At 35.1% G+C, this 23,402-nt stretch overlaps 2 protein-coding genes across 3 annotated transcripts; both read right to left on the bottom strand.

Moving 5' to 3' along the window:
* Positions 1-931: 931 nt before the first annotated feature.
* On the bottom strand, positions 932-11,475 carry LOC131537091 (serine/threonine-protein kinase PLK4-like). Of its 2 annotated transcripts, none has more exons than XM_058770353.1 (10): positions 11,368-11,475; positions 10,155-10,292; positions 6,750-6,816; positions 6,528-6,631; positions 5,977-6,060; positions 5,228-5,289; positions 5,001-5,087; positions 4,858-4,912; positions 2,876-3,064; positions 932-2,156 (listed from the first exon to the last, which is right to left on the bottom strand). In XM_058770353.1, the coding sequence occupies exons 2-10, from the start codon at positions 10,278-10,280 to the stop codon at positions 1,284-1,286; spliced, it is 1,647 nt and encodes a 548-aa protein (XP_058626336.1). In that variant the 5' UTR covers positions 10,281-10,292; positions 11,368-11,475; the 3' UTR covers positions 932-1,283. The 2 variants fall into 2 exon arrangements, with proteins under 2 accessions (XP_058626336.1, XP_058626335.1); XM_058770352.1 differs by having other exon boundaries at positions 11,292-11,374.
* A 2,240-nt stretch (positions 11,476-13,715) lies between these two features.
* LOC131537104 (GTPase IMAP family member 9-like) lies at positions 13,716-23,191 on the bottom strand. The gene is made up of 6 exons (XM_058770376.1): positions 22,979-23,191; positions 20,215-20,861; positions 19,902-20,055; positions 14,889-19,757; positions 14,418-14,482; positions 13,716-14,326 (listed from the first exon to the last, which is right to left on the bottom strand). The coding sequence occupies exons 1-4, from the start codon at positions 23,001-23,003 to the stop codon at positions 19,561-19,563; spliced, it is 1,023 nt and encodes a 340-aa protein (XP_058626359.1). The 5' UTR covers positions 23,004-23,191; the 3' UTR covers positions 13,716-14,326; positions 14,418-14,482; positions 14,889-19,560.
* Positions 23,192-23,402: the final 211 nt, after the last annotated feature.

Genomic DNA, 23,402 nt, shown 5'->3' on the forward strand with positions numbered 1-23,402 from the left:
CTAAAATTCGATAAACAAATTTCCTCTGTGATCGGGTCCAGTTTTCATCAGCTCCGTACACTGGCAAAAATTCAACATTTTTTCAATGACAAGACTATGGAGATGGCAGGTCACGCTTTTATTACATCGCGTCTCGATTATTGTAACTCTTTATACTGTGGCATCTCCAAAGCTCAAATTACCCGTCTTCAACTGATCCAGAACGCTGCCTCTAGATTCCTTTTAAAAAAGAAAACAAAAAAGGGATCACGTCACTCCGCTCTTGAAGGCCGTTCATTGGTTGCCTGTTCAATTTAGAATACACTTTAAAATCTTATTTGTTTTTAAATCTCTGCATAATCAAGAACCCATTTATCTATCTGAATTGCTGCATCAGAATATCCCCTCGAGAAGCCTAAGATCTTGCGACCAAAACCTTCTTTTAACTCCGCATTCCAGACTCAAGCGTAGAGGTAATTCTTCTCAGTAATTGGTCCTCGCCTTTGGAATGACTTGCCAGCTGAGATCAGAACGGCCCCTAGCCTGACTATTTTTAAGTCTCTTAAAAACCCATTTGTTTTCATTGGCCTATTAGGCATTACATTCTTGCCTATTGTATTTTCTATTTGTGTGGGGGGGTTTTTTTGGTTGCAGTTTTTGTATTATTAATTTTATTAAGTTTCTTATTGTGAAGCACTTTGGTCAGTCTTGTGGTTGTTTTAAATGTGCTATATAAATAAAGTAAACTTGAAACTTGAAGCTTTTTCTTCTTGATAGTATTATATTACTTAGTATTACCTTCACCTCTTTAGATTTGAACCTTTTAAACATTTAATCAATCATTTTACAGTTTGATTAATATTCATAAGTGATCCCTATTTAATATTAATTTATAATAGGTCTGTTAAAGTTTAGTGAATTAAATCAAAAGAAAATGTAAACGTCTGCATTTCTGATATATTTATTTTGGTACAAGTGAAAGAAAATTACAATAAGCAGCCACTCGCATACAGAAAAAGAGGACACATTTTGTGCTTATATTTTCTGAAATCCAAAACATCAAAGAAACGAAGGCAAGAAGTCCCGATATGCATTCTTAACATAATGGGACCGCAGTAAGCTTCATTTATTGCTTCTCAAAAAGTTTCTCTGTGCATTATTGAAACTAGCAATATTGAATTAGATATTTCATCATAAAAACCAAGAATATACAGTTACCATCACCTTTGGTACGACTATAATAAATCTATGATTGAAGAACATATGAGCTTTACTAACAGTTTTTGTTGTCAGTGTTTGGCAGCTCAGTTTGGGTGCAGTGCATCTCGAAGTGTATCCAGAATCCTCTGAAGCTCCTCTGTCGTCTCCTTTATTTTTGTCACAAATTTCATGGTCTCAGACTTCAGCTCTTCTGCCTGTTGAGTGTTTGAAGGCAGCAGGTTTGTTCTGTCGCTGTTATTTGACGTCTGGTTAGTCGACTCAGCGGTTTGGTTGCTTGTGGATTCTGATTCTCGTTGACTCTCTCTTAATGTGTAATCTTGGCGGATGTTGTGGATTTCTCTGGAGTCGAGAAAAACAAAGAAGACATCAACAGCTACAAAGAGTGCAGACAAAACTCCAGTAGCTGCTTCAACCACACTAACAGCTCTCGCAGCCTGAGCTGCAACCTTCCCAATATTTACGACTTCAATTACACGGAGAATCTCTGGAATTCCTCCCAGTCCTCGCCCAAGTCGAATTCCAGCATTTGCCCCAGATTGTGCATTGGAAAACGAGTCATCAGTAGTGGAAAACTGTCTTTCTAAAGTTTCCACGGCTATTTGGATGTTTTGGATGCAGCAAACTGTGGAGGTGATTTTTTCTTGGAACTCTTTTATGAGCATTTTGATCTTTTGCCGGTTTGTTTTCTGGTTAACCATGTTTGTTATGTTGCTGGCACCAGCTGTTACTCCTCCAGCTACCGCCACACTGATTCCTATTCCTGTTACTATCAGGGATGCTCCGAGAGTGAACGGAGAGAGAATAAGTCCAGCTATAGATGTGATTCCTCCAGCCAGTCCTATGACACCTCCTGTGAGACTGCCTACAGTTGTTTTGAAATGGACTCTTTCCAAATCATCAGCCACGGCTCTCAGTTCCTCTAGTGTCCTATAAAGGGTCTTAATAGTTTGCATGTTCTGGAAAAAAAGGCAAATTTCATCAAATCTTAATTATTATTTTTTTTTGCAAATTCTCTGAACAATTAAATACCGTATTGTCCCGAATATAAGACGATGTTTTTTTCTTGGAAATACATCTGAAAAAACGTGGTCGTCTTATATTCGGGGTCTAGACTTTGACGTGTCAGTAATACACCCACAACAATAGGTGGCGCCAAAAACGCATAAAACGAGTGAGCCATGAAATATGTAACGTAATGCGTGTTGTAAAGTCGTGACTGTCATGTTAGCCTGACGGGACCAAACTTCCTCTGTAAGTGATTTTAAAACATAAGACAGTACCCAGATTTGAAGACTACAATAAGATTTCACTTCTACTGATAATAAAATTTTGGTTGGCTACTATGAGATGGATAGCCTAAATGTTATATAATTCAGATGGGCTACCTGTTATTTCAATGGTATATCAAAAATAAATTTTTCAATGTCATTGTTGGTACATTTTTACCAGTATTTACCATAATTTCAAAACAAAAATTAAAATAGGAAAAATATGCAATTTGAAAATAATTTAAGAAACAAATGTGTTTTACAGAGAGAAAAAAAAAAAAAAAAAAACAAGATTTGGTTTTAAAAAAGCCTTTTTCTAAAAGGTACATCTGGAAAAAGGGGGGTCGTCTTATAATCAGGGTCGTCTTATATTCGGGACAATACGGTATTTTAATGAGGTAACTCACCTTTTCACGAAGATAATTAATGATAAAAGGTCTGGTCAAGATCTCGCTGACAGACGGACGATACGCTGGATCGGTCTGAAGTGTGTCTGTTACCAGCTGACGAAGATCCTCAGAGAAGGTCTCAGGAAGAGCTTCATAGGAGGATGTCAGTATCTTTTTAACAGTCTCAATTGTGAGTGTTGCAGGAAACTAAATGGGGACAAAAATTAGGTAATCAGTTGTCAAAATCTTTCATTTATCAACAGGCTCAAACAAAAACATACTAGCGGTATTCCCAGTGAGACAAAACAATTAAGCAAACACATTTAAAACGTGTGAGTCTTCAGTCATTTTTCAACTATTATTTGTCGGGTATGTTCAAGTAAGCTAGATATGCACAGATGCTGTGCAATTAGGCTGTGTTTAATATATAACAATGACTCACAAGTTCAGTAATTATTGTTCAGTATTTGCGCTAAATCTGCACAGATTTGGCTTAAATGAACTTGCCCAAGAAATTAATGATTGAACAGAATTTTGAAAAGTAACCCACCAAATTAGCTATTGATTTGACAGTGTTACACAGCTGATTTTTACTCGAAAAATGTTTACCCCAAAGAAATTGTTTGAATGAAAACTATAAGGTTTGGATTTTATGTACCCTGTACAGAATATTAATGTAAAGACGTTCAACGTCTGTAGTGCCAGTGCTATATGCAAAAAGTTAACATACAGCCCTGATATGATATTTATTGTTTTGACTGGAGGAAAATAATTAATAAAATCGGTGTCTTATCTCCCTCCTGCCACCAGAGTGTTTACCTTACTGACAAAAATATGTTTTCGATGTGTTTGTTTACAAAAGATTGTTTCTTTTCTATGTGGATTCCTAAAAAAAAAAAAAAAAAAATCCTGTATAATCTCTCTCCTATATGTTGTTGTTGGTTCATTAATATTCAACATACAATTACCATACTGAGCAGAAACGCAAATTTAAAAAGTACTAGTTTCTATTAAGTTCAGGATATCTTTGGTCTAAAAGTTACTAGTAACTAAAAAATAAGTACTAGTTCTAATTTTTCTTAACAAGAAAACTATATTTAAATACTAGTCACTACGTTAAAATGGCTTGCCATAACTAGCATTGCATCCTATAAAGTTAAAAGGCAGGAAATGTAATTTATTATGAATAAAACAGTTCAATATAAAATATTTACATATTATAAACTGATTGAGGATAAGATTGAAAAATAATAATTCAACAAAATTTTAAATTAATAAAAAAAATGTTAAATTTTATTTTATTTTTTTTTTGTTTTTGTTTTTGTTTTAGAACGAAAAATAATAATTCAACAAAATTTTAAAGCAAAAATCCATATGAATTGAGTTGTGAGATTTCAAAACATTCCCTCCCCTAACATTCAAGGTCCAGAATGGTATGAAAGACATTGTTAAAGTAATCCATGTGACTCCATAATTTACCACTTCATTTTTGAAAATACTGGACTGCAATGCACATTCACGCGAGAGTTGACAATGTTGCGTGAACATGCTTTGTTTGCGCCAAAAAATTAAAAATAAAAATTACAAAATGATATCCAAAGCACTCATGCCGCTTTATAAAATTTTAATTAAGCTACTGGAGTAATATGGAGTACTTTAATTATGTCTTTCCTGCGTTCTGGACCTTGAATATGAAAGTTGCACTGGCTCTCTATGGGGGAACAGAAGCCATTTGGATTTCATTAAAAATATGTTAATTTGTGTTCCAAAGATGAATGAAGGTCTTACAGTTGGGGAATGTAATGTGCTTATGACAGAATCTGATTTTGGGTGAACTAACCATTTAACTGATTAACCAATGAATTGATGCAATTATATATTATTACTTGATACCGCATTGGTATTTCTTAATACATTATATTAAATTCATTGCAATATATTAGAACATCATTGTTTTATCCTGTTGAAACGGTTTCAGTCTGATGAAAGGAAAATCTCACCGCACATTTCAGCATGCACAGCTCATAGATGACACATCCCAACCTCCATATTTCACTGTGAAAGTTATTAAAAGCATAGTATAAGTATTCAGTTTGAAACATATACTGTATAGCCAGTCAACAATTTGAAGATGTTTTATTACGTTTTTTCCTCATAAGGTTTGTCATTCAAAATTTCAGGTGCAACATATGAAGAAGGTCCATTTTCCGCTGTTTGCTCTTCAGTGGACCTGATAGAAACAGGGAAAATATGGCACAGAGTACAGATCATAAGGCACAGATCATGTAAATGATCTCTGCTGTGTTTTTGGTATTATGCACTGAAGAGTTCCTGGCAAGTTATGTTTTGAATTATAGGAGCAAACAATACCGTTGATGGACCACTCCAAACTCTCCAAGACGTATGGTTCCAAATGTAGTGAAGAATATACTCTGTCATAAGAAAACAGATATATTTTTTAAGTTTGGAGATACTGGTAATAAGTGAAAGCATTTTCTATCAATGCTTTGACTATCTGCTTTATTCTCAAGTTTTTTTGTTTGTTTGTTTTTTCCTCAATGTTACTGAGGGTATGTTTACACGAAAACGATGTACTAAAAACAGATGACAACATTGTCAAAATGATCCCCGTTCAAACGGCTCTGTGGGAATGATAAAAAATGCTGTATTCTTCTACCAGGCCAGTAGTTGGCGATGTAACTTTGTCAAGAAACACTCTGTGAAAATGTATTAGGCATGAGCATGACATCAGTAAAGGCATCGTTTTCAAAACCTTGCACTTTGAAAAGCTTATGTTTTCATGCCCCAAAACACTGTTGTCACGTAAATGAACGGCCAAAACACATAAAAAGCTTTCCATTTGCAGTTGAAAACAGTTTTGTGTAAACAGCCCCTTTGTGTGTTTCTGAGTCGTTGCATTTATGGTTTCCATTGGATTATTTTACATCCTAATTTCTTCTCGATTTGTCAGCCACTGTGTATTTAATGCTGCTGCTTATATTAATTCTAAGTGTAAAGCCAGAATACATTTTTAGAGCACAGTAGCCGAATTATAGGCTCCAGCACTCCCTTGTTCCCATATAGATGATATGTATAGATGAACTGAGTTAAATCTGTACCTCAGGTTGCAGGTTTTTATGCAGGATCTGTTGATCATGCAGGTACTTTAAAGCCATGCAGATCTTCACAATCCAGTCCAGAATCTGTAAATCAGTCAAATGTGAATTTACCAATTTTATTTAGTTAAAAATACAATATTTAATATTGACAGCAAGAGGTGCACACCAGAGCAAAAACAGAACTGTGGCCAACATATGGCGTATGAAGCACAAGTATATTATGAGATACTTTTACTGGTGTGTAAGAAGTTGTTTGCTCAGGTGTTCTCTGACGTGCATCTCACAATGAAATGCATAATATGAATGTCATTATATAGGGTTGGGTTGTTTGAAAAGATCCTATAGATCACGGTTGCTCAATCCTGCTCTTGGAATGTGCTCCAACCTGCTCCAACACAGCAGTCTGGAAGTTTCTACTAACAACCTACCAGCTGGTTCAGGTGTTTTAATTAGGGATGAAGTTAGACAATGCTGCTCCAGTTTAATAAATCGTGCTAACATATGGATGGATGGCTAATGGGTTAAGCCTTTCCATCAATCTACAATGATACCTCATTCTCAGGAAACGTAACGTTTTCCTCCTTTTTGTTTTTGATTTTCTGAGCGAGATCTCCACCTTCACAGTGCTCCAGGACAAGATACAAACAGTCAGAATCTAAAAACAGATTAATTACAGTTTAAAAACACTCATATTTAATAATTTATTTAGCCGTGAATGCAGCTAATGTAAATGAATGTAGATGAACAGAATTAATTTTTGAATTTCTCTCAACCTGTGATAAATTCCTTGAGCTGGACGATGTGTGGGTGATTGAGATGTTGGAGAAACTTTGATTCGTCCTAAAAACACACAGGAACTCATTGAGTCACAGTTATAGTACTTTATATAATACATTTTGTTTCAAAGCAGCTTCACAGTAATAAAGAGGAAAATAACAGTTACTGGTCAATGTTGTTTAAAGGGTTAGTTCACCCCAAAATGAATATTATCCCATGATTTACTCACTCTCAAGCCATCCTATTGTGTATATGACTATTTCTTTCAGACGAATCCAATCTGAGTTATAATATTATTAATAATAATAATAATAATAATTCCTGGCTCTTCTAAGCTTTATAGTGGCAGTGAATGGGTCACTTTATTTTGAAGCCCCAAAAAGTGCATCCATCCATTATAAAAGTTTAATACTTAATAGACTAAAATAATTGGCTTTAAAATATATAAAATAAGTTTTAAATATGGATTTATTTTTGTTTTTTTTTACAAAACACATGGCATGGCTTCAGACGGTCTTTATTAACCACCTGGAGCTGTGTGGAACACTTTTATAATGGATGGATGTACTTTTTTTGGGCTTCAACAAGTAAAGTCATAACATAATGATATCTTTACAAATCATTAGCTAATGATTAAATAAAGCAGACATCTGGAAGTTGAAGTGCATAGCTTTGACCCGTTGTTGTAATTAACACATTACTTTATATTATTAATACTGTATGTTGTTAAGGAATTACTACATGTTGACATGTTTAATTAATAGCAATTCATGTATCACTTAATATATTATTCAGATAGACTATTTATTAGTTGTTGATAGTAATCATTAATGAATGGTTTAGTTCTTCATGAGTCATGCATTAACTCATGATTATCTGTGCATTAGTTAAGAATGAATTAATATGCTTATTAGTGCACAAGTATTATAAAGTGTTTATATATATATATATATATATATATATATAAAATCACTCAGATTGTGTATGTCTGAAAGAAGAAAGTAATGCTTCCACTTTATATTAGGTGGCCTTAACTACTAAGTACCTACATCAAAAAATAAATACAATGTACTTATTGTGTTCATATTGTATTGCAATACACCATTTCTGCTATTAAGGTGGGATATGGGTAAGGTTTGGGACAGGTTTGGTGGTATGGGTAGGTTTAAGGGTGGGTTAAGGTGTAAGTGATAGGCAAACAGTGTAATTATTAATGTAAATACATGTAATTACATGCAGGCATTTTTTTTTTTTTTTTTAATATAAGTACAATGTAAAAACATGTATGCACACAATCAGTGCAATGTATCAAATTATTAATTTAAACGTAAGTACATAGTTCCCACTTTATTTGGTGACCTTAACTACTATGTCATATAGTCATAGGCGCCTGTATTGCAGCAGTGAAGCAAGAAGCAGAATAGCAACTAGCAACTCTAGGATATACAGCGAACATTTCCATTCAGGTAAGGAAATATCCCCCCCCCATTTGATTATTTGTATTTCTTTACATTAACTCTTCAAGTATGATGCAGCATTGTGTTTCCGTCATTGTTTACATATGCGCCTAGCATTTTGATTCTTGTTTAGTGAAAAAGGCCAAGCTTTTATTTCCGTTTTATTGCAAGCGTTATAAGGGCTATAATTAAATATGAGTTCCCATTAGTTGTCTAGCTATCTTGTCAGCAGATAAATGCAGTGCGTAACACATTATAGAAATGTATACTGTAAACTTTAATGTTGTATAGTGTAACAGTTAACTGCAGTAGTTTACAATTGTAATATTTCAAAATATGACTGTTTTAAATGCAGGCTTGATGAGCAGTTTTTTTTTCCGTCTGGTCGACGCTACAGAGCTCTGAGCACCAGAACGACCAGGACAGAAACTGTTTCTTCCCTCAGGCAATCCATCTCATGAACACCTGACAATAATTGTGGAACACACACTATTTATACACTTATACACTTATTTATCTAACACACATACTTAGTCTACATTTCAATTGCACATAATATACCTACATACAACTGTGTATTGTTATATACCTGTACATACAATTGTCAATTTGTCTATTGTTATTCCTTATTTACTTGTTCTATTTTTTAATTCTTTTTTTAATTTTTTATTATCTGTATTTTTTGTTCTGTCACTGTCATTCTGTTGCACTGTGGAAGCTTCTGTCACGAAAACAATATGTGTAAACATACCTGGTAATAAAGCTCATTCTGATTCTGATAAACATTAAAAATAGTAAGTGCCCACACTTTTGACCAGTACTACTGTATATGTGTTTACAGTAAATGTGCATAAAAACATGTATACCCACATATATACTGTATTTATTGTGTGTGCATTTATTAATCTGCATGTAGGCGTATGTAAGGTGTATGCAAAACACGGTAGCCAGCACTGAATTGCATTCATCTTGTTTATTTGTGACAACATGATGGCTGATAGAGCATTGAAATTCTTTCTCGCACTGTTCCACAGCAACAAACTTAACCAAACTAAGCACCCATTTTAAAACGAATGAAATCAGTAATAATGGCATGTAGTGATTAGTTTATTAGCATTCATATAGCGTTGTAATATACATGCATGTTCTATAAAGCTGCAGTGAAACGATATGTATTGTGAAAAGCACTGTACAAACAAATATGGAAAAGAATATTTGCATAGTTATACAGACTGACCCAGCAATGCAAATTAAATGTAAACTAATCAGCTCCGCGGACATCTTAGCAACAAACCATGATAAGTACGTAAGTGACACTGTTTGTCTAGCTTCAGTTTAACCAAACATAAGACTGATGTCCTCGATTGTACGAACAAATGATCCCAAACTTTCCGCTATGGAGTTAACTGTAAGCATCCAGACTGCGATACATTTACTGCCATCACTTGTGTACACGCACGCAGCATCAGTCAGAGCCGCTTTGAGCTGTCCGGAAGACTACTTTTAATGTTCTTTGTAGGTTTGCACCTCAGTCATATTTAGGGTATTCCAATCACCGTTTATTTATTTATCATTCATTTATATCATTTATGCATTTAGCAGATGCTTTTATCCAAAGCGACTTACATTGCATTCAAGTTACAGTTTTTACATTTTATCAGCTCTTGCTTTCCCTGGGAATCGAACCCATGATCTTGGCGTTGCTAGCACCATGCTCTACTATTTGAGCTACAGGAAAGCTTTTGAAAAAATTTATTTTTTTAAAATAGCTTAAATGTTACATTTTCACTAGACTTAAATACTACGCGTTTGTTTTGACAGATCTGAGATGTAAAAATGGCGCTATTGGAAATGCTTCAGAACCAGACATGCGCAGTAGAGTTCCAACGCCTTTGTTATTGTTTACGTCCTTGAAATGGTCTATAATCAAACTGTCTAACTTACCTGGTTAGCGCTCAACTTTTTAATGACAAACTGATCACCACCTTCATTTTTCACCGGGATCTTATTCTCCTCTTCACTCACTAGAGAGTAGCCATGCTCTTTTAGAGCTGACAGACTGTTGTCCATTGCTGAAATTTTCTGCAAAACAAAATGTTTAAGAAATGAATATATTTATGTGTCTTTAAGCTAACCAAAGATTTACTTTCTGTTTACATTTTTATTTTATTATTATTAGTAGTAGTAGTAGTAGTAGTAGTAGTATTTATTAAATATGCAAGGATACAAGGGTGAATTAAGCAGATACTTTCAATATGAGAAATAGAAACAAGGTAATCGATTTAAAGAGCATTGGTGAGACCAGTTAAAGTGTTTACTGTTTGTTTCCTAAGAAATTATATTTTGAGACCATAAAATTATTTTCATGATTTGTTATCGCAACTGTTTTTCTTTTGACAAATCAACTAAGATAATTAATGTTGTTCAGATAACATAATATTTAGAGTTTCTGTTGATGAAACTAAACTCTTTTGTTGAGTTAACTGATTTTTTTTATTTCAGTGAACTCAAAATTTCAAGGCAATCAGATTACTTTTTAAGTTAAATTGGCATCCTGTGGTAACTAGGAATTACACAAGCTTCAGTCTGGATCCAGACCATACAAAGACCTGAGAGGCCCGAACACCTGAAAAGAGATGATGCCAACCCCTCAGAGGACCTCAGATGATGCCAACCCTGAAACAACATCCAAAACTACCAAATTTTGCTATAAGTTTGATCGCAACATATTATCATTTCTGTTAATAGTGTTCACCGTCTGTTTACGATTACTGATTACATGACATTAACTAACTGCTTGATTTTTACCGTACATTTCTGCCATATGGACATCAGCTTGAGATAGTCACCACCGATAAACTATTACTAAACATAATGTAGAAACTTTACATTTCTGTAAAGCTGCTTTGCAACGATGTGCATTGTGAAAAGCTCTATACAAATAAACTTGAATTTAATTGAATTAAATAAAAAATAAATTTGTGCAGTCTAATTAACAACAATCAATCTTAAATCAGATGTTTTTGAATCAAAAATGCAGTTCAATTATTGTAAGTAATGTATCTTTGAAATTACTTATACCATCTGAATAGCTCTTTTTGGACTGATTTCCCTTACGTAAAAAACTAAAGAAATGTAAACAACCGGGAGCAAAAACCTGTATTCCTGTCTTTAGAAATAGTTGTTATTGTCTTCAATAATGTTTCCTTCTTCGTTTAAGACTTCGACCGATGAGAAGAACAGTATTTTTTTCAGTGAACAGAACATGTCATTAAATGCAGTAGTCTAGTTTCACTTTGACAGATATTTGGGAGGGGCGAAAACAGTATAGGAGGTTTGTGGTTTTTAAACAAATCAAATGTTGTATAACAGCATGCCTCTTGAAAACATTTTAGTATAAAAGATCAGTTAAATAAAATAATGAATAAAATAATTAATGAATGCAGTTGTCAATGTTTTACTTAAAAACACCTCACTGCCACAGGGTATTGAAAAATATGTCAGCACTTTTTATTTGATTTTATTTATTATTTATTTAGTTATTAACCAAATTAATTATTTGTTTCAAGTAGTTTGTCAGATTTACACATAGACTCATCTGTTTCTCTGAGTAGCTGGTGAACTGAGAGAAGAATAAGTAAACTTTATGGTTAACCACGCATTGCATGTTTGCCATGAATAAAATGTATCATCAAATTATGTTTGAAAGGTTATTTTGATTATTACTGGCACTTAATAAATATGTTTTGTTACTATATATGGTTATTTAAATGTTTGATACATAAACATTGTGTTGTTGAAAACATAGAACAGTTATCATTTATGACAAGTACATTAAATTTAGCAGATGCTTTTATCCAAAGCGACTTACAAATGAGGACAATGGAAACAATCAAAATCAACAAAAGAGCAATGATACACAAGTGCTATAACATTTCTCAGTTAGCTTAACACAGTACATGTAGCAAGTTTTAAAAAAACATTTTTTTTTATTATATAGTCAATGAAAAGAAAACACGTAGAATAGAAAAGAATAGAGCAAGCTAGTGTTCAAGGCCTTTTTTGCTTTTGTTAATTGTATAATAAAAAGAAAACATAGAATACAAAAAGATAAGAAAAGCTAAAGTTGCAAAGTCTGGAACCATATCTCCATCTGCAGATATTAAGATAGTACTTTGAAAACACAGAATGATGCACAAAACATTTACAAATATATGCATCTGTAATATGCTGCCCCATCCATACAATATACACAGAATCACTTCTTTTCAGGGTGTAAAATGATATCAGTTCAGTTGAATTTTACAAGAAAGCCCCAAAGTCCAAACACACTCAGACTACCTCAGGAGGTGGTGTGAGTACAGTTTACTCCAGGATTTTAGAGCAGTTCACTTAAAACACACACTGGGAAAACAAAGCACTCTGTGTACATATTCAATTTACATAAACAGCATCTGAAAACCTCTATGAATAGCTGTATTGTACAGTGAGGTTGACATGAGATAAAGTCAGCACAATTTTTCAAAATATCTAAATTTCACGATGACTTACACAAATTTTGCATTACCTCTGTACCTCTAATTATATATTTCATTAAAAAACATCGATAAAGATGTGTTAATTATGCTGAAGATCAAGAAGGGATGCTTTTAGTCCTTTGTTTTATTCTGCTATTCAGACCTTAAACATTTAATTATCTTACTATCTAATTACTGTAAATTGGACAGTCTCATCTGCATGCATTATAACAGTCAATATAATATTAATGTATTATCAATTCTAAATGACTATACTCTTAAAAACCGGCTGAGCTCACTCTGTTACAGTTAACTGACATCAAGTAAAGAAGTAAAATTTAAGTAAAAAAAAAAACAAAACAATTTTCTGTCATATAAATGTTCATTTTGCGCTTTTTAATGCATGTGAATCGCGCACATGGCCCGTGTTATGTCAATTAGCATATATTAGCTTTTCAAACGCATTAATTATCTGAATTTCTATCATACGTATGCCTCATTCTCTTTACTGTCATCGTTTTCTTTACCGATAAACCCATTTCAGTGAACAATATGATTAATCTTCTCAATCACAACGCGAATTCAAGGCATTTGGAGGCTTTATAATGAGTCGATTTCCTCAAAATTGATGTGACCGTTCTTCCAAAACTTCCGTCATACTTTTAATATTGCTAATCTTTCATAAGTAATTCGTTAGATACATTATTATTTAGTCGCGGCCTATCTTCGAGCTTCTTAAATCGCATATATGGATTATGACTGTGTGAATATATCTTGTAACAACTGCCAACAGAAAACAATGCACAGAAAATAGGCCATATAGACAAGACTAATTTTTATGAATCAATATATAAATCTTAAAACTTTATTTACTTACCTAATTGGCTGCTGCTGTATCACTCTTCCATATTCAGATTGCCTGCTGCCGGAGAGACCCTGCCTCCACTGCGTCTGAGCTTGATTAACCAATCAAAAGGCAGCCCACGTTTTCCGAGGCGTCTCCGCACATTCAGGTCTAATGTGTATAAGGGTGCTTTCACACATTGCCGTTTGTTTTTCGGAACCTGGCGCGTTTTCCCCTTAGCTCGTTTCGTTTGGGCATATGTCAATCCACGCCAAAACAATCGATCCGAGATCGCCTGAACGAGGTGGTCTCGGCTCGATTGAAAACGAACTCTGGAGCGGTTCAGTTGTAGTGAGAAAGCAATTTGATCCAACAAAATGAATTTATTAATATCAACGTTTCGACCCTCAGGTCTTCATCAGGGTCGAAAAAAAGTGCTTCGAGTGATTGTGTCATGTATCTGGAGGAAGGAGTCAAATGCAGAGTGAGCGTTAACAGATTTATTGGACAGACTTGCAGACAAGACGAGAGATGGTGAGGAGCGGAGTAAACACAATAGGCAGGGAACGACTTGTAAACAGGCAGGCCTGGGTGAACGGCCACAGAGTCCAGTCCAGGAAGGCTGACCGCCAGAGAAGGCAGCAAAGCAGGAGGCCAGTGGTTAGCAGCGGCGGCCTGACACTCCTCACCACTCTCCAAAATGTGGCCACCATCTTTGCTCACCATCCACTTTGTTAGTGACAGAAATGTCTTCTCTGAAAAACAAGACGTAGAAATAGCACAGTTTTAAAAGGCAAACCTCATATAGAATACACAAACCTCTCAAAACCATAGTTGTTCTCTTACCATGAATTGTCAGTCTCAGGGTGGCTGGCCTGCTCATGTCTTTCTTGATGCTGCATTGTAGTTGCCTTTAAAACACAAATATAAAAAAATGCAGTAAATCTTAAATTCCATTAAAAACTATAACAAACTAATTCTAAAACTAGAAAGGCAGCAAGCCATAAAACTAGTTTAACTTAGCTAACATACGATTTTATTTTCTCAATAGGCTACTGGCAAACATTAACTACTAACACCTGGACTAAATTTCACATTAGTTAACCTAATGTTAATATAAGATAAGCGTTGCTCGTTAAAAATAATTTAATTCGGTAACTTAAATCAATAAGCTGACAAAAGTCGTTTGAAACGACAGCGCAGTTTACCATGGTAAAGATCTGTAACCGCCATGTTGACGAGCAAATGTTACTATGGGTTAAACTGGTGTGCAAAAATCTGATACAAACACACAGACAAACGTACATATATTTTTACCTTGCTTGCTGGTCTTATTCTCTCGAAAGGTGCATCGAAACACAGCGTAGATGTTCTCCGGTGCTCTTCCACGCTCACGGGTTCATCCCCAGGAAAAACCCCGCGGCACGGACAACAGACAACAATATAGAACCCATTATATATATTATCTACAGTGGATGCTGACAGTAAAGTGATGCCCCGGTATATTTCTGACGTACAGATGTACTCCAAGCGCTCATGCTGTGTCTGACAAAGTACAAACAGATTTTCCAATCACTACAAGTGATGTAACACATTCTGTAGTCAGTCCCAAGCTGCTGCGGCGTTGTAGACACGGTGTGTCAAATCGTGTCAATCCAAATGTAAGAAATGAGGAAAATAAAAAACAGCAAATACAGTAGTATACAGCAATTTTAAAAAATACAGCAAGTCTCTGTATGTGGGGTCTGACGTCACAGAAAATTCCCATGATGCAAAGGTTATTACAGTTATTTACTGTAAAGGGAATTTGCAGTATTACACTGGGTGATATACAGTAAATAACTGTGGAAATTACAGAAATGTCTAACAGTGTAGTCTCACTCACACGTTTTTCTATCTGTGCTTATTTCTGCCATTGGTAGCAGAAAATAAAGAGGCCTATAATCTGTTACTGTAAACATAAAAATGCACATCTGACCACATTCATGACATTTGTTTAGTCGAGGTAATAAGTTTCATATACATACTGAAGCAAATCATTGAAGCCTGATATTCAACTCCTTTTGCTGGGCACAATTTAAATTAAAAATAACAAACAATACTCTTATACACGAGCTGCATGCTTTACTGAAATGTCAGTTGACTTGTTACGTGATGTTTAGATTTTTTGGTTCTATTCTTTTTCTAAAAAAAAAAAAAAAACCTTGCTACGTGTATTGTGTCATTGCTCTTCTGTTGGTTTTGATTGCTTCCATTGTTCTCATTTGTAAGTCACATTGGATAAAAGCGTTTGCTAAATGACTAAATGTTTTGACTTTATGATCATTAGTTCCCTTTTCACGTTTCTGCTTCACAAACAGGTCAAATCACTGTGGTATTGTTGTGGAAACAAACAATGGTCTTTTCAAATTTGTCAATGAAGCTCAAGAAGCAGAGTTCCAGATGTCAAAATAAGACTTTATTGACCACAGCAACAAAGCCGGGTTGACAGCCGCCGCATCTAATTCTCTGTCTGTCTGTGCAACCATTTTATATCTTTCTTTCTTACCATAATTGGTAGTTCCGGTTTTTAATTGGCTACGCCTATCTGGTTTGCCACAATTTCTTATCAGCCCACCTGGCCAATTATTTAATGGTGGAATTTGGCCAGATCAGCCACTTTTATTCTGCTGCCAATAAGGTGGTCACATGAGTCATACATCAAACTTGTTTACCTGTCACACTCTGGAAATCACCCAAAGTTCATAAGGTTATTTAAGTTCACTGATACAATCGAATGGAAACCACCAGTACTGCACAAATGGATAGGCCCTCAGACTTACATTCTACATTAGGACATCCAGTATTGGAATAACTCAACATATTAATCAGTATATTGATTACTTTCATGACCATGCATCATATTTTTGAGTAAAATAATACCACATTGAGTAAACAGCATAATATAAAGTAAAATTACACAATAATATTTACAGGTAAACACATTCATAGCTGTCTCTGGTTAAACCAAAATAGTCTGGTTACTGTTGGTAAACCTCATCTGCAAAATGAGTTGAGAAGATTGGGTTCTACAAATCAGGTAAATATGCTGCTGTTGTTTATTCTTAGTTTTAATATTGCTTCCTGCCAACTTTAAAATGATAAAACTATATTTAATAATAAATATTAAAATACGCTCTTTATGAACTCGTTCATGGTGAAAATGCTGAGAGCATGACGTTGTTGAATTTCACACTTTTAGCAATAAGTTACTGTAGTATGATTTCCAGGGTGCATCGAGTTGTTCAGTGTTTGTATTTCATTGTTCACAGATTAATTCTGATGAATATGGAATGTGTTTTTCAGTGCAGGTGAGACGAGAGCTGCTCCTCAAATCTAACCCTGTTGTAATTTCAGTTTTATTTAATCAATTTAAAAGATGGGGCTAAAATTTTTATTGAAATTTTATATGACACCTCACTAGCTGACTCATAGTTTTTGACTTTATGACAACAGATCAAATACGCCATGATCATCTTCACACACAAACATCAGCTGAAGAATTGAAACAAAAACATGTGAAAAAAAAACATGACTTTCCATCTTCTGTGAAACACAAAAAGAAGATATTCTGAAGAACACCTTTGTTTTGACTCTTATCTAGAGCTAAAAAGTGAAAGTTAAAGTGAAATATGGCGACCCATACTCAAAATTTGTGCTCTGCATTCAACCCATCCAAAGTGCACACACACACAACACACACCCGGAGCAGTGGGCAGCCCGGGGAGCAGTTCAGTGCCTTGCTCAAGGGTACCTCGGTCGTGGTATTGAGGGTGGGGAGAGTGCTGTTCATTCACTTCCCCCTATTACAATCCCTGCCGGGGCCTGAGACTCAAACTCACAACCTCTGGATTACGAGTCCGACTCGCTAACCATTAGGCCATGACTTCCCACACAATACAGTAAGGTTATACTGTAGAAATGGTAGCAATACTCTAGTCATTGCAGTGGGTAGAAGAACATAAGCCTGAGAATGTTGTCATTTGTTCTGATTTAGTTTCAGTCTTAAAGGCCTGGTTACAGAGATGGGGCTTAGCTTAATCCAGGACTGGGCCTTAGTTAAACTAAGATATTTAAGCAGCTTTTATAAATAAATAAATAAAAATGCCTTAAAAGAAAACATTACTGGTGTGCATCTTGACACAAAACAAAGGCACTGGCATATTTTAAGATATGTCAGAACAAGATATTTTCAGTTGAGACAGCTCAAACATGCATGGGTTCCAGTACACAGGAATAAGGGGAAATGAAGAAGTGGATAAATTAGCAAAACAAGCTTTACAGAAAGAGACAATACAAGTTCCATTAAGTAAATCAGAGATTAAGGTTTTAATCTGGAGTAAAGTGATTGAAGAATGGCAAGTAAATGGGAAAAAAAGGTAGATTTCTTTACAGCTTAATTAACACAGTAAAATATAAAAAACAAAATATAAAATGTATAGGTAAATCAAGGAAAGAAGAAGCTATTTATTAAATAGCGCACTTAAAATAATAATAGGGGAAAAAAGGAAATAATAAGAAAATATCCAAAAGGCTTATGTGAACAATGTAACAGAAACAGCACCTCATTTGTTTCTTGAATGTAGCAAGTACGAACAAGGAAGGGAAAAAAAATAAAAAATAAAAAATGATAGGCTAGAAGAAATAAAGAAAAATAATTTAGGACATTTAATTCAGGACAGACAGGACTGATAAATCGAATATAAAACTCTGTTCCACTCTGTTTTACTGAAGGTATCGGTAAAACCAAGAAGAAGTTTAAAATGAAAGTAAAGCTAAATGCTACAGCTACATTTCTTCAGATATAAAAACACTAACTTGCTACCACGGTAAACACAGTAAGCAAACACAGTTTTTCCTAATGACAACCATGCTAAAATCTAATGAGAAAAGAAAACAAGACACTTACAAACTGCTGTCCTCTTCTGCTGCTCGACTGCTTCTTCTGACTAATGACTGACTGGTAAAGCAACCATTCACATTTCGTTTTGTGCCACATCATGTGTAGGCGTGTGGCCACAGCCATATCACCCTGCAGCCCTAGGTTGCCCTCTGAAGCTAAGCAGACTTGAGCTGGTCAGTACCTGGATGGGAGACTCCTGGTTGCTGCTGGAAGAGGTGTTAGCGAGACCAGCAGGGGGTGCTCACCCTGTGGTTTGTGTGGGTCCTAACACCCCAGTATAGTGACGGGGACACTATACTGTCAACAAGCACCGTCCTTCGGATGAGACGTTAAACCGAGGTCCTGACTCTCTGTGGTCATTAAAAATCCCATGGCACTTCTCATAAAGTGTAGGGGAGAGTAACCCCAGTAAATTCCCTCCACTGGCCTCTGACCATCTTGGCCTCCTAATAATCCCCATCCACTTGATTGGCTCCATCACTCTCTCTCCTCTCCACCTGTAGCTGTCATTCAAATGTCCCCCCAATAACAGACAGGTATGTAAAACTCTCTGACCTATTTTAAAAATCGTATGCAGCAAAATGTAAATATTTTACATACTTTTGAAAATCCAACAGCAGCTTTGTTTCCCTGGCAGCACGTTAAAGAACGCGACACACACGTCTCCCAGATATATTTCAACCAATCCGAAAACTACTTTGACTATTGTTTTCAATTTTGTGTGCAATATGCATTGGACATTCAGCCTTGGGCGTGACCTCTTAAACTAAGACTAGCGGTTACCATGGTTTTACCATGATTTTTTTTTTTTTTGCATTTTGAATTTTTTGTTATTATTATTAATATTAATACATTATTCTCTACTATAATTTAAAAAAAATTGTAGCCTAAAGTTTTATAAAGAAATGTACAATGTGTCAGTGTAGGATGTATATGTTTGGGGGTGGGGGATGGTTACGTGGAACAGTAGGTAGAGATATTATATATAATATTATATATTTTTTAATTTATAATATTGGCCTTGGTTTATTAAATATATTTTATATCTTAAGTGCATCTTTTCACCTGAAGAGGCTGGATTTGGAGAAACAGCAAACAGACTGTTCTGAGATTGGTGGAATGAGACAGAGTTGGTGGAGCCATCTGGAAAACATAGGTTGATACAACCAACCAATGAGAAGTGATTTGTGTGACTTTGATGTTACTTTCGCTTTTGGTTTGTTGTCTCTGTATTTCAATGGCAGCTGAAGTCAGAGGATCAAAGAACACAGAAAGGTTTATTTAAACTTCATAACAAATCATACAATCTATTAAAAGTCAAATATAACATTTATTCAGATGTGGAATATTTCTATAAGAAAACACAAACAAAAAAGATCTAATCTTACTGCATGCACCCAAGTATGAAAAGTGACCAAAAAGTTTTTTATCTGACAGACTAAGATCCCAGATCCAGTTTTTTTCCAGCAGAACCAGCCTGATTTGATCATTTCTCTCCGGAATCTGATGAATCTGAATCTGCTGCTGAAGACTCTCCTTAAACTAAAACAGAATGATCAAATCAATTAAAAAAAAAATGGTCTCTATAGATTTTTTTAGAATAAGTGTGAAATGCTAGTGACTTAAACCTATAAACAAACTTCCATGTGTTTGTATTATAAAAGTAATTGACAAATAGAAAGAAAGAATGAAACAACTTACAGTTGATAAGGCTGGCTTGCTGTCACCCCTTTTCATTTTTGCCATGACAAATTTCCCTCCGTTCTCTGTCATCATTTCTTCAATCTTCTGCAGTAGTTCTTGTTTCTGATCATCTGATTCTCTCTTATTATTAAAACAGTGAAACTTTCCTCCACATTCTGTCACCAGTTGCTGGAGATCTGCATGGTTTTGTAAATATTCATCAATAGTCTGTGGTTCATTCAGATCATCCAGTTTATCTTTGTGTGTAAACAGAATCATGATGTATTTCTGAACTTCAGGACCAAATAAACACTTAATAAAATCCAAGATCTCTTCCTCATTCTGCAGAGATTTCTCTAGAGGAACAGTGAACAGAACGGCACTGAGACCTGCTGAACATTGAGAGACCAGCTGCTCTTTCATCGTCTCCAGCTGCTCTTTATTCAGATCTGGATCCAGTAGATCTGGACAATCAATCACAGCAACCTGCTTCTCTCCAATCTGTGTTGCTGCATCACAAATGTAAGCATGTAGTTTTTTACTACGATTGTTTAATTTAAACTTTCTTTTTCCTAGTATTGTGTTTCCAGATGAGCTTTTCCCAGACATCCTTCTGCCCATCAGGAATATCCGGATCACTGGATCATCTGGACTCGAGCTGAACGCTGACGTAAATTAAAAAAAAAAAATTGAAATAAGACATCAAGTCATGACAAGAGCAAGACAAGAACTAGATACAATTTTAATATAATCTTTATAATATTATTTTTATAGTTTAATATAATTTAACGTTATAAAATGTAAATTATAAACATTTTTGTTAAGTGTGTAAATGGACTGTGCACAATATTTTCACTGACATCAATTGTGGAACAAACACCATTATGATACTGAAATCTTTATGTGGAGTTATATTGTACATTTACATCTTATCGCCTTTGCATCAATAACTCAAAATAATCAAAAACAAGGGTTGTGTAATGATATGCATAAAAAGGTTTTAGATTTCTGTGGCAGCTCTTTATTGCTTCTCACTTTTCCCTCTAAAAGGCCAAAGAAATACAAACACAGAACATTACATTGAAATAAAAACGAAATACATTAAAAGTGCAAATACAGTAGATTATAAATTAGTGTTCTCTTGTTGACCTTTGATGACAAAATTTAACTGTATACACACACACACAGAGAGAGAGAGACTGTAAATCACTATACTTGAGGTGACAAGTGTTTTATGTACTATTTTTTATTGCAGAAAAAAAATTTTCTTTATGGCCAGAAATGTTTAAGTGGGTCGGCCAGGTGTGTAGCATATGAAAACTGCATGTCAAATTGCCAACAAAAAAATGCAGCACCAAGGTTCATTACACAGTAATTCTAAAGCATGCATTAACATTAGTAATTTGTTATGTTAATGTTAATTTCAAAATGTACTAATGGGACATTATTAAAATTTAAAAGTTGTGTTAACATTTGCCTGAGCTGATTAACAAAGATGAATAAACATGGTAACAAATGTATTGCTAATGTTAGTTAATGCATTAACTAACGTTAACTAAAGGAAGTTTATTACCTCATTACCTCAGTCTGAAACAACGGGGCTTCCCTGATGATTTCATAATCAAGCGTCTCTGTCAGTTCACGCGCATCGAGGACTGCAGAGATGTGCGCAGCTGCAAATTATGCAGTTTGTTGTGGCGACCAGGATCTAGCACAATGTTTATGTGTTTCTTTCCACAAAGGACACATCTGTTTAGTGGATCAAACACTGTACCTATGCTAATATGATGTTTCAAACACACTTGGTTCAGAGGTTTCCGATCGATAAATCCAGCACCCTCAGGTGGTCTTGGCCTAATCGGTCATTGTTGCATCGTCACAGAAATGTATTATTTGCACGTCTTTTTAAGTCTTTCGGTACTCGTGCGCTCCAGAGGCGCTTTTCTGTGCGCTGCAGTCACACCCAAAGCGCGCGCTGCGAACAAACAAAAGCTTGTTGCGCTTAAGTGGCCAAATACACACAAAATAACGTCAAAATGGTTGTCCTGGCGAGTATCCTCATAATGTCGGTTTTGTCTTAAATTGCGAAAGAAAACGCATATGTATAAGTATTGGATCTGTGAAACAGGTCTTGTGACAGCAGCGTAATAAAGCTGTGCCGTCTGTTATTAATGTTAATCAAACAACAAAAGACAGAGGAAATCCCTCACTGCTCTTGACTAAATAATGTTTTGTTGAATAACTTTAATATGTTGATTTACAGTTTATTCAATTTCTGTATCCTATTTAAAACACGTTCATATTTTAGAAAATGTAGTTATAAAATTTGCATGATTAATGATTTATCTTATCCACCCGCGACCCACCCGCAAATAATCAAAATGCAATATTTTATTACCCGACCCACCCGACCCGCGGATTATCCGCAGCGCCCGCGGATGTAACCGCCATCCGCGCATCACTACCTTACATCGTAAACATAACATTGTGGGTGGGACTGACAGAAACGGACGAATCATCATTTTGACAAGCGTATGATGAAAATTACAAACTTCTCATTGGGTGGACCACAGATGAAAGTGTTGATTGATTTTTCTTCTAGATTACAAAATTCGTAGGTTCCCTAACATCTTTTCAGAAACCCTTCGGTTTTCTTTTTCTTTCTTTTTGTTTTTCTTTCAAAGAAACAGCAAATAATAACCACAACATCTCAGATCATTTTAAAATAAATCAATTTAGTAACAAAATAGAGTCATTTAGTCTGTGTGAATATATTTCATACCTGTAGCTGCAGATCCTTCTGCCATCTTTACTGACTCCAGAAAACAGACACAGTACAAAACATCAACAAATAACACTCTTTATATGAAAGATGTCAGGAAATCCCCAAAGAAGTTGTTTTCAGTTTGTCTTTCACTTTTGGTTTTTGGTGGTGAAATGTTCCTCCTGATACGTGACTGTTGCGTGTGTGATGTCTGGATGTTTGCTCTTCTTTTCTGCCGCTCTCCTTTTTTACTTTCGCAGGAGACATGCTGATTGGTTATGGAGCGAATTTTGTGCCAATAATCATCAAACAAATCCAGTGTTTTGCAAATAAACACAATCTGCTTTGCAAAGAAAAACTCGACTTTCAAACAAACGCAAACTGATTTGCAAATACAAAACTATCTGAGAGAAAATGCAGATGTATGGACAAATATGTATTG

This window comes from Onychostoma macrolepis, chromosome 03 (assembly GCF_012432095.1).
Source record: "Onychostoma macrolepis isolate SWU-2019 chromosome 03, ASM1243209v1, whole genome shotgun sequence".
Taxonomy (NCBI): Eukaryota; Metazoa; Chordata; class Actinopteri; order Cypriniformes; family Cyprinidae; genus Onychostoma; species Onychostoma macrolepis.

Coding starts and splice junctions, on each gene's coding strand:
- LOC131537091 (XM_058770352.1), bottom strand. Junction 4,913..5,000: donor AAACCTTATGAGGAAAAAAC/GTAATAAAACAT, acceptor TAACTTTCACAG/TGAAATATGGAGGTTGGGAT. Junction 3,065..4,857: donor TGTGCATGCTGAAATGTGCG/GTGAGATTTTCC, acceptor GTCCCCATTTAG/TTTCCTGCAACACTCACAAT.
- LOC131537104 (XM_058770376.1), bottom strand. CDS start 23,003: ATGGCAGAAGGATCTGCAGCTACAG. Junction 20,056..20,214: donor GCAAGCCAGCCTTATCAACT/GTAAGTTGTTTC, acceptor ATTCTGTTTTAG/TTTAAGGAGAGTCTTCAGCA. Junction 19,758..19,901: donor TTCATACTTGGGTGCATGCA/GTAAGATTAGAT, acceptor CTCTGACTTCAG/CTGCCATTGAAATACAGAGA.